This window comes from Gadus morhua, chromosome 7 (assembly GCF_902167405.1).
Source record: "Gadus morhua chromosome 7, gadMor3.0, whole genome shotgun sequence".
In the NCBI taxonomy this organism is placed as follows: Eukaryota; Metazoa; Chordata; class Actinopteri; order Gadiformes; family Gadidae; genus Gadus; species Gadus morhua.
In genome coordinates, this window is record NC_044054.1 from 28,835,103 (window position 1) to 28,849,400 (window position 14,298).

Here is a 14,298-nt window from a genome sequence, read left to right on the forward strand (position 1 = left end):
GAGTCTAATTGTCATGACCTCGGGAGCGCTTGTATTCCGAGGTAGAGCGGGATCAATCTCTACAAGTGTCGGTTCCACCGTGGTGCTGGTGTCTTCTCATCGATACCATCACTATTTAGGCTACAGCAGAACGAGGGAGCCCACCGTGTCGAAAAAGACTCTTGAAAGCTTTGTTTAATCAACAGTACCTGCATCCATGGCGAAATTACCAGTAGAACGATACCAGACACCCCCTGCACGGACACACAGCACCGCCACCCCGACTGAAATCCCGAGCCAGCTTCCTGCAGACAGTCCCACCTCTCCAGACAACCAAAGAAACACCAAGGACCAACATCTGGAAAGATGAATGGAACCACCTCTACGCACGAGCCCATGACTGGATGGAGAGAGGAATCACCACTACGGAATGCCTCACCAGCGGGCACAACCTCCCATGGCTAACCTGGAAGACTCTCAACAGACTACGAGAGGTGCAAATCACTTACGAAAGAATGGAGCTACCAGCCAGAAGACACATGCGGCTGTGGAGCAGTACAGACAATGTCCCACCTACTGGAGTGTGATGACGCCCCCAGTGGAGCCCCCAGGACCTGGCTGAACCGACCCCATCAGCTGTGACCTGCGCCAGATACTGGCAGAACGACATCTGAGATTGCAACGGACTCAAAGAAGAAGACCATGGGAACAATAAATCCTTTAGACGGAGCACCTCAGAGCGGCCAACGGTAAAGACGAAACCAGTATTGACCTACATTAAAACATAACATAAAACACTACTACTACGCTATAATCTTTATGAAATTAAAGGGTCAAGCATAGAAAAGTAAAAAAAAGTCAAAGCACAATAAAATATTTTTTAATCTTAGGATCCTTTTTTCTTTTAACTTTTTTGAATGAATTGTTTGGGCCGAGTCAGACTCGAGACTGGAGCTCAATTTGTGGGCCTTCAGAGAGAATGGTAGGCTAATTTCTAGAGAACATATCCTTCATCAGATCATGTTTTCAAGTTCCTCGAATGGAGTTATGGAAGGTGAGAACAGCATCTGTAATACCATCGCACCAAACTGATACGAAAACTTGCATCTGTCTTTGCCCTGAATAGGCCAAATATTATTAATTTACGAATGTAAATTAAAAAAAAAAGATCAAAGATCACAACTGAACTTTTTGGAAAGAAATGGTTGGTAGCCTTTTAGCATGTATGTATTTATAACGTTAAAAAATATTCACTTGTGACTATGCATAACTGAGCATATTACTTTAACCAAGTCAGAAAGGTCCCAGGTCTGTTAGCTCTCCAACACGCTCTCATAACAAATGTTGCGCTACCCCTTAGTGGCCGCTGTATGTAACTGTAGGATGTATTTGATCACATTTGCAAATAAACCATTTGACGCCATTATCTTTATATTCTCTCAGTACTGTTTACACACCAAAAGGCGAATTTTTTTCTTGGATCAAACTTTATTGACACCGAAATCAAAATGACAATCAGGCCTTCCAATAACCTCTGAAGTTCCCCCAGCAATGACCCAGATCGATTTAATAGGCCTAACTAATAATAATACTTGGTTACGTCACACATATACACAACACGTAATCCTTTTCAATTTAAAGTAATACATTTACACAACATTTAACCCAGTCAAACTTACTTAGTACATTTACGGAGCATATAACCCTGTTCAATTTAATTAGTAATAATCCATAATTGTACATATTAAACATTTAACGTGATCTTACGTAATTAGGAAACCATACAACATTCATCTTTGACCGTGTGACAAGGAAACATGCATGTCTTAACATTATTATTTGCATTATTTAAATCCTTGTTCTGTTTTCCATTGCTTAAGGATCAACAAGAACAAATCAGATTACAGCTCCTTCCCTGGGGAAATCTTCAAAGGAACTGTATCAGTGGAATTGATAAATGGTAATATATTAAATTGTTGTAGTACATTAGTTGCTGAAACAATCCATGAGTGGATTGCCTGGTTGGTTTTAGGATCACTGAAGGAGATTACATGAGTGGTCGGATACCAATTCATTCTGATCCTCTGTAACTTCTGCATCGCTGGGAGATCAATCCATTCTCCAGATTGTTGTGATGATACTGATCTGTATCTACCATTATGTAACCCTATTTTAAAATAATTATCAACAGGGTAGCGAAACGGAAACGACACACAATACGTTCCAGATGGGACTCCATAAAATATATCAATGTTTACGCCCAGCTCCCAGTTAGCGCTGTCTCCCACCTCTGCCTCCCAGGTCCACACCAGGGAGGAGTGACCTGTCTCTGATTTAAGTGGCTCAGATCCCAGCACACCATACTTCAGCCTCTCTGGGTTCTCAGGGAGCTGTTGTCTTGCTCCGTATCTCACGCTGGTCAGGTCCTCAGACAGGTGGAGATCGGGGCCAGCGGTGTTGGGGTCCAAGATCACAGGAAAGTAAGAGACGTTCTCCTCCAGCTTCTTCCAGACTGCGTGGGCCAGGTTGCCCAGGTGTTTGGCCACGTCCAGCAGCGCTCCCTGCGGTAGAGCTTCCAAGGGTCGGGCCAGGGCTAATTTCTCTCTTGTAGCCTTGAACTTCTTCAGGAAGGAAATGTCGTCAGCCACCAACTGCTGCTCCGTCTCTGTGACTGTGTGCGAAAAGGTCGACAGCTCCTCAATCTCCTTCTCCATCTTCTGAACTTTAAACTCCTCTTCGCCTCTCAGCGCAGTGATCCTGGACTTCTCTTCATCTTTGAGATACTGGTGAAGCTTCTCAAACTCCTTTTGAATCTGTCTCTCGGTGTGCGCGGTCTGGACATCAATGTGCGCTGCTATGTCCTCACACTTTCTCTTGGTCTCAACAAAGTGCTCTAACTTCTCCTTCTGTGTTTTTAGTAATTTCTCAATGTCTTCCCTGTGGCTCGCGGCAGCTTCATCCACAGGAAGGAATCTGTGGTTGGCGTGTTTTTCAGAATCTCGACAGATGACACACGCCGTCTCCAGGTCATTGAGACAGAAGAGCTTGAGTTTCTCACCGTGCAGAGCGCAGAGATCCGCGTTCTCCCGCTGGAAGGCCTCCGACAGGTTCTTCAGGGCGATGTTCCTGGGTGGATCGGTCTTTGAAGATCTCCTCTTGCAAAGTGGACACTGCTGTTCCTGTTTTTCTGTCCACCATGTCTGTAGACAGCCTTTGCAGAAACTGTGACTACACGATAGGATAACAGGGTCTTTAAAGATGTCACAGCAAACAGAACAGGTGAGATCGTCAAAGAGGGATGATGTGTACGCCATTGTAGTCACAGAGTGAATCCAAACCAACTGGTCAGACAGCTATATGAGGCATGGCGTTCGCTCGTTATCTCACTTTTTTTTTTTCACTTTCAAAGTATGCTTTGATCAGTGACGGAGAAACACTGTGTTACAGTTTCCCTCACTATCAGAAAGGAGTGGCTCTGATCGACAGTCTGAAAATGGCCACTATCTCCTCAGTTCCTAAATGTATTTGTTTATAAATATTAAAAAGATACATGTATATTTCTTTATTATCAGCATTGTAAATTGACTCAATACCAATCTGTTTGGTAAGTTACCATCATGAAAAGGCTAAGGGGGAGTGTGTGGGACTCTGGTTAATTTAGGCTACAGTATTGGACATTATGGGTTAAATACTGGAATATGGACTACGTTCATTGTTCAGTGCCGGGAAACATCCACACCCCCTGTATATTTTATTTGAGGTTTTGCTTATGCCGCGTTTCCACTGCAGGGTGCGGAACGGTTCGGTTCGCAAAGGTGCGGTATGGGTTGCGTTTCCACCGCCAAAAGTGGGCGTGACCCGGACTTAGCCGTACTCGTTTTGGCCTCGGTTTCAGTACTCCGCCGTTATGCCGCGTTTCCACTGCAGGGTGCGGAACGGATCGGATCACAAAGGTGTGGATCGGGTCGCGTTTCCACCGCCAAAAGTGGGCGTGACCCGGACTTAGCCGTACCCGTTTTGGCCAGTTTTGGCCACGTTTTCAGGACTCCTCCGTTGGGGTACTGAGTGAAAACGAGACCAGACGCCTGAAAGGGTCCCGGGAAATTCTAGCTACACACCCCCTCCGTTGATTGGTCGACAGAATCATCACTTCCGGGTGACGCGGGGATAAAAACAAACAAACAGTAGCCTCGAGGTATTATTCTTTACAATTAACATGTCGCGTAAAACGCTTGCTTGGTCGAATAAGGAGGTGGAGACGTTCCTCAGCATTCTTGGGGAGGAAGACGTGCAGAGGGGGCTTGATAGTGCAGTGAGGAACGAGAAGGTCTTCCAGCTGGTTTCTGGTCGAATGGCGATTGCGGGATACGAGAAGAACACTGAGCAGTGTCGGCGGCAATGCAAAAAGCTCCGGGCCGAGTATGAGGAGGTGAAAGACCACAACAACCGCAGTGGCGTCGACAGGAAGATGTGGAAGTGGTTTAACATCATGGACCCAATCTACGGACACCGACCGGCGAGTAGAGGAAGAGAGGGGGCCATCGACACGGCAACCTCTCTGCTCGAGTCCATGTTGGAGCCTACCGGTAAGATTTGCTAGATAGCTGCTACTCTGAGCTCTGTGCTCTGTTGGTAATACTTAACAGTGACTCACTTGATAATTTCTAGTTATGCACATTAAGGTTTTAAGAAAGTGGGATAATGTCACAGCATTAAATCGATTTGCTGTGTTGGGTTGCTAGACAGTAAGCTGGCAGCCCTTTGTTAGAAATTACTTACTATCCGGTGATTAAGTCTTCTGTTAAGTCATTTGTTAAGTAAACTATTGTTGCAGTTGGCCTGACTGAGACTTTAATTTGTGCAACTTTCAGGTGAGGTACCTCGCTACCAGGAAGTGCCTGACTCGGCCTTCCCAGAGGACGAAGACATGGGGTCAAGCCGTTGTGTGAGCCCAACGCCATCTACACCAGTCCCAGCGGAGAGTGCTGCTCTTTGCAACACCACCAACCCCACCTATCCACGGCCTTTTGCCTTTGGTAAGTCCAAGCAATCACGTCGCTACACATGTTTACAAAATTACATTGTTTTACGGCTTTATATGATGAAAGTTGAGCTACATCTAACCACATCTAAATTGCCACACTTTAGTAATCGGAATAGGAGTGTAATTATACATTGTGTGTACCTGCATATCAGTACAATAAGAAGTTGATCAAACAATTTGTATGATGTCCACTATTCCTTTCTGTTACAGCCAAAAGAAGTAGGGCCAGTGATGTTGCACTTGCCCTCCGGGATATGCAGGCATCTGATGAGAGGCGGCAGGAGCGGGAAGAGGAGCGGCAGGACCGTAGACACCGGGTCGCTCGAGAGGAGGCCCTACAGGATGCCACCGATGCTCGACTGCATGAGGATCAACGAGCAATGCAGCGGATGGCGCAAGTTGCATCGTTCAACACCGCCTTCCTCCAAACCTTCAGCCAGATGGTGCAGGCGTTTGGACACCGCGACCCTGTGCCGTGATCCAGCCATTCAGGGCCTGACCCTCTGAACCTTTTTTTTTGTGTGAAGACCTTTTTTTTTTTTGTGTTTTAACATGTAAATAAATATTCCTGTATTTTTACTGTTTAATAAAAAAATATATACTAAAGCAGGAGTTGCTTTCTACACATTTTCCATGTACACATTTTATGGTCACCTTGAACTTGAGTTTACACGCCCACTGTGGGATGGCTCACATTTCACACATGGGAAAAGTGGACAGCATTGCTTAACTTTTCAATTAAAATGGGGGAAACCAGTAAGATGCCTGGCGTATTATTATATAGGACAATAATTGGTTCTGCGCTGTAAAATCGATACTTAATTTGAAGTTAAGGTTCATATTTAGTTTGAACATCAAAACGCCATATTGCAGTGTTTTTAATGCAGTGGCACTTTTAAGTTTAGTCAAGTCGCTGAACCAGTCACCCTCAACTCACTTTAAATGGCATCAAATGTAATCTACATGGAAACACACAGCATCCTCATTTTCACAATATGAAGAGGCAGATTTAAGCAAAAGGTTTTTATTTGTAAAATATGTACAAAACTGCAAACTGGTCAAAACTTGAATCTGCATTCATATTTCAATGTTCAAATGGCGCATCACACCCTCTGACTTCCCTACCCTCCTCTTCTGCCCCCTGTGCAAGTGGCACCATAGGCTCTGCTGCCACAGCTGCAGATATGTCCAGTTACGTCTGGCAGTCCTCTGCATGTTTCTCACAAAGGTTGTGGAGGGCACAGCAAGCCACAATCATCGTTTTGGCCAGTTCGATGCTGCTATCATTCCTTTTCAGAAGGCAACGCCACCTCCCCTTAAGTCTTCCAAATGCATTCTCCACCACAACACGTGCACTGCAGACTTTTTTATTGTACAGCAGTTGTTCTGCACTCAACCGGCCGGTGTCAGGGAATGCTTTGAGGAGCCAGTTCTGCAACGGATAGGCAGAGTCCCGTAGAATGTAATGACCCACATTTACCCTGGCAAATTTCCTGGTACAGGCTGGGAAAAGTCTTCCACGCTCCACTAATTCCCACATTGTGGACGTTCTCAAAACTCGAGCGTCATGCATACTCCCAGGCATTCCTGCACACACGCTCCAAAATAGTCCTTTTCCATCCACAACACCTTGAAGGATGATGGAACGCCAGCCTTTTCTATTGAAGTAGTCAACATGGCACTCCTGTGGGGGGCTATAATGGGTATGTGTGACCCGTCAATGGAACCAACACACTGCGGAAGGCCCCACTTCTGCTCAATGTAGGCTGCCATTTCTTTGAGTTTCTCCTGGTCAGGAAAAAATCATTTCTGGAGCCAACACCTTGCAGGCAGCATTGTTGCACACATCGACAAACAGTCGTTCTGCTCACACCGAAAAGATGGCCTATGCTCCTGTATTCATCGTTGGTTGCCAGCTTCCACACTGCGATGGCAAGTATTCTCTTTAGGGGGACACGCAGGCGAAAGTTTGTGTCCTGCCTCTGCAGCGCTGGACGCATCTTGTTGCAGAGGTACATGAATGTTTTCTTCTGACATCCTGAAGTTATCCACCCACTGTCTGTTGGTGAACTCTGGAACAATCGATTCCCACCAGGTACTGGCTCGGCTGAGAGACCAAACTGTTGGCCTGCGGCTGTGAATGTGCAACAGCTGAAGCAAATTTCTGTTTTTTTTCGGCTGCTCTTGTCCTTGTCCTTTAAGTCTCCAAACTTTCGTCAAACAAAGCTTGCATTCGGAAGTTGATTAACTGCCATATGAAAAGCATAAAGGCCAGGAACTGTTACTGGACGACTTCCATGGTAGCTCTTGGTTTAATATGTGGCGTTCAACTTTTCCATTGATTTTATTGAGCAGGCTACACTGTGTCACGCTGCCATGATGTCACGATGTTTACCTAGCTGCCGCGGCGATCGACATCCGGCCTAGGGGGTACTGGGTACTGTCGGGGTACTGTCGGCAGTGGAAACGCGACCTCGGAACTGAGCTGGGCTATCCCGCCCCCTCCCTACCGCACCTTTGCGAACCGAACCGTTCCGCACCCTGCAGTGGAAACGCGGCATTATTGATTTTTTTTAAGTGAGTACAAAACTAAGCGTTATTTTTTAACGAGTACTGTAACGACCTCGCCGGTGACATAATGATGTCGAGTCATTAGTAGTTGAAGGTAGTTTTAATTAACCAAAACCAGGTCACTGAAACCCGTAACATTGTAACCAACGGCAGAAAACCGACACAAAACAAACCCCGGTTACCCCGGCAACCCCCAACACGGTCTCACTCGCGTGCAGGCCCCCACCCTCCTGTTCTTCCAAGGCCCTCCCCCAGCTGACCTAATGATTCGCCCCCACGCTGATTGACAAGAAGAACATTACAATACATGCACATAGAACAACTGGCATAACGGACAACGAAATATAATGTAACACATAACACACAAACTATTTAACTGTCCCAGGGTCGCTACAGTACAAAAGTTCTAGACTCCCATGGGTTATGTTTAGACTCCCATGGGTTATGTTTAGACTCCCAGGGGTCATAATATAGAAACGTGTATGAGCATTACAAACAGAGTAGCGGGACAACGTAGCGTCTGAGGCCGAAATGGGTCCCCTAATCTGACTGAATAGTGCGGTTGTTTGCCAACGGTCTGGAGGTCTTCCTGGAGTTCCAGATTAGCGGGACAACGTTGCGTCTGAGCCCGAAATGGGTCCCGTAATCGGACTGAGTGTGGCGGTTGGTTGCCAACGGTCTGGAGGTCTTCCTGGAGCTCCAGAGTAGCGGGACAACGTCGCGTCTGAGTCCGAAATGGGTACCGTAATCGGACTGAGTGTGGCGGTTGGTTGCCAACGGTCTTGAGGTCTTCCTGGAGCTCCAGAGTAGCGGGACAACGTCGCGTCTGAGTCTGAAACGGGTCCCCTAATCGGACTGAGTGGTGCGGTTGGTTGCCAACGGTCTGGAGGTCCTGAGAATCATCCAGGGGAGCGGGACCACTTGGCTTCTGAGGCCGAATCGGGTCCCCTTGTCGTACTGAATGGTGCAGTTGGTGGCCAACAGTCTGGAGGTCTTCCTGGGGCTCCAGAGGAGGGTAACTCTGTGAGTCTGAGTCCGAGATGAGTCCCCTAATCAGACTGAATGGTGCAGTTTCAGTACGCCGTGGACCACTTTGGTCTGCCATCGTCAGTCGCTACGGTCGCTACTCGCTACTGTCTGCCGTGGAATCAAAACAAACCCTCTAGTTGAGGACGCGCCTTGATGACGCGGGCCCGAATGCGCCACAAGAAGCAGACGGAAAACCTTATATATCCATGCAGCAAACAGACAGGTCTGTCGGCCAATAAGGTCATTCGGTCCGAAGAATTTTATTGGTTGAAGTTTTCACTAAATATTATGAGAGTAAAATAATTGTTTGTTTTTACTCCTGGTGGGTCTGTCTTGCATATTAGAGTGTTATTACCTTATTAATACCAATTTAACCTTATCCAAAAAAAGTGTAAAAATGCAACAAAGGTAAGAGTCCCTTTAATCCAACAAAGAGAAAGGTCAGGTCGCTCTCTGGTGAGCAAACTCCAAGCCCACACCGCTCTCATCACAAATGGTTTGCTGCCCCTTAGTGGCCGCTGTATGTCACGTAGTGTGCATAACAAAAGCATACATAAAACATAAGAACTCCCTCCACCCCCTCACCTTGTTATTAAATGTGCTTAATTAATTGATTTGATGAGCACTTAACAGATCCATACAATGGATAGGGCGTTTAGTACTGTCAATCAACGTTGCTTCTTTCCCCATTAAAAGCTAGTCAGTGTTTAATTACTTTGATTTACCTTTGAGCATTTCCTATTACAGGCTGTGAAATGCTGTTTAGAATTAACGTTTGTATCAAGAAAGGAAGATCCACCAAATGGAAATGACGTTTCCAGTGACAGAATACAAATAATATATTGTATAGGCTTAATATTGATTTGACTGTTTGATTCTTTTGACAGTGAGTTGGAGCTGATGGCAGTCAGCATGAAGAAGTTTTAAGCTTCTGTAGATTATTTGTTCAATAAATTGTGAGGAAACTTTGGTGTGGTTATTCTTCAATGTATCTTCATATCAAATGATGATGATATACTTGACAAAAAATTAAATTTGATTCTATTAGACATATTAAAACAATTACTTAATTCTAATGGTAAATTACTTAATGAGTAAAGTGTATAATACACTCAATTCCATTCAATAATTGTCTACACTTAATTCGTTTATTTGTCTAAATAACGTTAAAAAACTTAAGCTATAAAAATGGTTACTAACATGTCATAATATTGTTTAATTATGTTAATTTGTTGGTCTAATAAGTTCAATAACAGGTTAAAAAAACTTTTTTTAAGCTATAAAAAATGGTTACTAACTTTTTTTTTTATTTCTTTGTTATGTTAATTCAAGCGATAAATACGTTTATTTGTCTATAAAAAATAATCGGAGGTAACTTCCGTCCAGCCACAGTACTTCCGTCCCGCCTGAGTGTTCTGTCGCGCCAGGGTGTTGTTCTCCGGGGCTGCAGCTGGATACTATTGTACTGCGATCCTACGAAAAGTGTGACCACAGGGGGCGCTGTTGCACATTTTTAACAACATGCGAGAGTTTGAAGCGTAGTGTGCATTATAACAAAAACATATATAAAACATTAAATATCCCTCCAGCCCCTCACCTAGTTATGAAATGTACTTTATAAATAGATTTAGTTTCATAAGCATTTTACAAACCCATAAAATGGATAGGGCGTGTAGTAGGCTACTGTCCATCACCGTTGCTTCAGCTACAGTCAGTGTTTAATTACGTTGATTGACCATTGAGCATTTCCTATTATAGGCTACTCTGTAAAATGCTGTTTAGAATTAACCTTTGTATCGAGAAAAGAAAGACCCCCCAGTGGGGGGAGATCTTATGCTTTTGTTATAATGCACACCTTTTTTCTATTTTCTATTTTATGCCTGACTACACTTCAAACTCTTTCATTGATGCATGCAGGAGATGTGAAACCACGTATTTTCGGTGGGTCGCAGAATTCGATGTAACATCGGCACCCTATCAGGCTCAGTATCCCAACAGAGGAGTTCTGCGAGACGAGTACGCCTCAAGCCTTTTGGCGGTGGAAAACGCGAACCGTGCCGCAACTTTTTGCAGACTAAACCGACCCGCACCCTCCGGTGGAAAGGCGCCATAAGCTCTCTGGTGAGAGGACTCCGAAACAACACACTCTCATCACAAAGGTTTTGCTGCGCCTTAGTGGCCGATGTAGGCTATGTCACTTTAGAATGTACTTGATCACATTTGCAAACTCAACCTAATTCTTTGTCCCCTATTAATTATTTTTTCTCTCAGTCCTGTCAACAGCAACGAAAAGTGAAAAATTCAAAGAAATCTAACTTTGACTTTAAAATCAGAATGACAATCAGGCCTGCCAATTACCTCAAAGTAATATTATGTTTTAATAACTAATATTACTTTGATTATGTCACACATTTACACAGGATATAACCCTCTGTTCCATTTAGTTATAATTCAAAATTATTCATATTAAACGTATAACCTGATCTGATGTAATTAGGAAACCATATCCACAGCACTCGTCTCTGACCTTGTGACAAGGAAACAGGCATGTCTTTAGATGTATTTATTAAATTCTTGTTCTGTTTATCATCGCTTACGGATTCACCAAGGACAATACAGAATATGGTTTAGAACACAAAAATAAAGAGCAGTAGCCTACAGGTACACTCACATGGTTCCTAACTCCAGAACCCACTGTTACAGCTCCTTCCATGGGGAAATCTTCAAAGGAACCGTATCAGTGGTATTGATGAATGGTAAAACCAATGATGGGACCTCCAATGAGAGTATTTTCTTGTTGGCTTCAGGATCAGTGAAAGACACTACACCAGAAGCGTTCGTAGTATTCCACCTCATTCTGATCCAGGGTGACTTCGGCCTCGCTCGGTGAAGATCAACCCATCCTCCAGATTGATTTGATGACGCTGATCTGTATCTACCGTTATGTAACCCTATTTTATAACACTTAACAACATGGATGCTGCCTGGTATCTGCACCTCAGACGACCTCGATCCTGGTGGCTGGTTGAGACCCATGCTAACGCCCAGGCCCCACTGAGCGCTGCCTCCCACCATTACCTGCCAGGTGTAGGTCCCTGATTTAAGTGGCTCAGATCCCAGCACACCATACTGTAGCCTCTCTGGGTTCTCAGGGAGCTGCTGTCTCGCTCCACATCTCACGCTGGTCAGGTCCTCAGACAGGTGGAGATCAGGGCCGGCGGTGTTGGGGTCCAGGATCACAGGGAAGGAGGAGACGTTCTCCCCCAGCTTCTTCCAGACTGCGTAGGCCAGGTTGCCCAGGTGTTTGGCCACGTCCAGCAGCGCTCCATAGGAGAGACCTGGCCAGGGTGGGGGCTGAGCTACTTTCTCTCTTGTAGCCTTGTACTTCTTCAGGAAGGAAATGTCTCCAGCCACCAGCTGCTGCTCCGTCTCGGTGACTGTGTGCGAAATGGTTTCTATCTGCTTCGACAGCTCCTCGATCTCCTTCTTTATCTTCTTACCTTTCAACTTCTGTTCGCCTCTCAGCGCAGTGATCCTGGACTTCTCTTCATCTTTGAGAAACTGTTGGAGCTTCTCAAACTCCTTTTGAATCTGTTTCTCGGTGTGCGTGGCCTGGATATTAATGTGCGCTGCTATGTTCTGACACTTTTTCTTGGTCTCCACCAAGACCTCTAACTTCTCCTTCTGTCGTTTTAGTAATTTCTGAATTGCTTCCTTGTGGATCGTGGCAGCTTCATCCACAGGAAGGAATCCGTGCTTGGCGTGTTTTTCAGAATGTCGACAGATGACACACGCCGTCTCCAGGTCATCGAGACAGAAGAGCTTGAGTTTCTCACCGTGCAGAGCGCAGAGATCCGCGTTCTCCCGCTGGAAGGCCTCCGACAGGTTCTTCAGAGCAATGTTCCTGAGTGGTTCGGTTTTTGAAGATCTCCTCTTGCAAAGTGGACACTGCTGTTCCTGTTTCTTCGTCCACCAACTCTGCAGACAGCCTTTGCAGAAACTGTGACTACACGATAGGATAACCGGGTCTTCAAAGATGTCACAGCAAACAGAACAGGACAGATGATCATTTAGGGATGATGTGTACGCCATTGTAGTCACAGAGTGAATCCAAAACAAACAATATAATTATCTCCCACTTCCTCACTGTTCTTTTCACTTTAAGTAGTGATTCTGGGAAACTATATTTGGCACGTGTCGTGCACAAAATGGTGTCACGCCGTCCACTTCTCACGCCGTCCACTTCTCTAATGGGGGGCGGGGGCAGGGCCGATGCTATGCTTTTTGAGGCCCTAAGAATAATAGGTCAGAAATTGGTCAAACTCATGTTTGAATGAGCTTTAGTTTAGAAATACTGCGCTGAGAAAGGATGCTCCACCTCCGATGCGAAAAGACGAGAGCTCTGAAGGCTGTACCATTTCAGGGAAGCGGGGGGCGGGGGGACTCTTTATATATTAGGTAAAATCAGGTAATTTGCCCGAATTGAGTGATGGGTAAACAATTAAGAAAAAACAACGGTGGGCCTGTTCATAACTCATTTATATATATTTTTCAATGTAATAACTTAAAGGCACCCAGTGCAACTTTATGTAAACATTCAATGAAAAATAAACATTCAATTTCTACTCTTTTTTTACACGTAGTAAGTTTCAATAACTCCATACCATTACATATCGACATTCAAGGAGCAAAGATGAGACGTCGCTGTGTGGTGAGAACTGATAGAAAATCGTAAACAACAACAATCGCCGGTGGGGAGAAGCCATTTTTCCATTGACTGGAAGCCTGCTTTATTTATTGTAGGTTACAAAAAATAAAGAAAATGGCGGCATTGTTGTTGTTATCGATTTTCTATCAGTTCTCACCACACAACGACGTCTCATCTTTGCTGCTTGAATGTCGGTATGGAGTTATTGAAACTTACTACGTGTAAAAAAGACTAGAAATTGAATGTTTATTTTTAAGCCTCGAAAGTTGCACTGGGTGCCTTTTAAGAATTATCATGAATTTATTTTTTTAGCTACCTTCATTTCTGGGCAACCTTCTGGTACTTGGGGCCCTACTCGCTCTCCGTACTCTGCTATGGGGAGCGGCGGCCCTGGGGGCCAGTCTCATCATCCATGTATATCCCGCACTCTACACACCTGCCGGCAATGGTCCATCAGCACACGGTATAGAGGCGGACAGAGTACATAGCTTCCTTACTTAAGTAAAAGTACAGATACCCCTTGCTAAGTTTTACTCAAGTACAAGTAAAAGTACTACAGTCAGATGTCTACTTAAGTAATACTAGTGAAGTACTTGTTTTTAAAAGTACTTGAGTATCAAGAGTACATTTTCTAAATATTGCATTACTACTGCCACAGTGCATACATTTATGTATAGAAACGTCCTACATGGAGTTATGAAAAATTGTAATACCTTGGAGAATGTAAAAGGAATTGAAAGTAAAATCAAGTCATTTTCATCGTTTTACCATGTTGCTTTATTTAACATTTCTCACTTTCCCACAAGGCAATAGCACAATAGTATACAGTATAACAGTATTTCTATACATAAATACAATTGCTCAGCTTACATAAATATGTAATATCAGAAAAGAAAATTCAGCTAACAATTGTATGTATGTGTGAGTTTCTCTGTTTTTTTGTCAATCAAATCAACAATTGTCTCTC

At 44.5% G+C, this 14,298-nt stretch overlaps 2 protein-coding genes across 2 annotated transcripts; one reads left to right on the plus strand and one right to left on the minus strand.

Annotated features, from left to right (window-relative positions):
• Positions 1–1,453: 1,453 nt before the first annotated feature.
• LOC115547133 (uncharacterized) lies at positions 1,454–13,170 on the minus strand. The gene is made up of 3 exons (XM_030361101.1): positions 11,325–13,170; positions 10,714–10,741; positions 1,454–3,332 (listed from the first exon to the last, which is right to left on the minus strand). The coding sequence occupies exons 1-3, from the start codon at positions 12,713–12,715 to the stop codon at positions 1,881–1,883; spliced, it is 2,871 nt and encodes a 956-aa protein (XP_030216961.1). The 5' UTR covers positions 12,716–13,170; the 3' UTR covers positions 1,454–1,880.
• LOC115547892 (uncharacterized) lies at positions 4,152–5,590 on the plus strand. The gene is made up of 3 exons (XM_030362397.1): positions 4,152–4,565; positions 4,851–5,015; positions 5,234–5,590. Exons 1-3 carry the CDS (start codon positions 4,196–4,198, stop codon positions 5,500–5,502), a joined length of 804 nt encoding a protein of 267 aa, XP_030218257.1. The 5' UTR covers positions 4,152–4,195; the 3' UTR covers positions 5,503–5,590.
• Positions 13,171–14,298: the final 1,128 nt, after the last annotated feature.

Coding starts and splice junctions, on each gene's coding strand:
- LOC115547892 (XM_030362397.1), top strand. CDS start 4,196: ATGTCGCGTAAAACGCTTGCTTGGTCGAATAAGGAGGTGGAGACGTTC. Junction 4,566..4,850: donor GTCCATGTTGGAGCCTACCG/GTAAGATTTGCT, acceptor TGCAACTTTCAG/GTGAGGTACCTCGCTACCAG. Junction 5,016..5,233: donor TCCACGGCCTTTTGCCTTTG/GTAAGTCCAAGC, acceptor TTTCTGTTACAG/CCAAAAGAAGTAGGGCCAGT.
- LOC115547133 (XM_030361101.1), bottom strand. CDS start 12,715: ATGGCGTACACATCATCCCTAAATGATCATCTGTCCTGTTCTGTTTGC. Junction 10,742..11,324: donor ATTTCCCCATGGAAGGAGCT/GTAACAGTGGGT, acceptor TCCTCTCACCAG/AGAGCTTATGGCGCCTTTCC. Junction 3,333..10,713: donor TGGCGCCTTTCCACCGGAGG/GTGCGGGTCGGT, acceptor TGCCTCATATAG/CTGTCTGACCAGTTGGTTTG.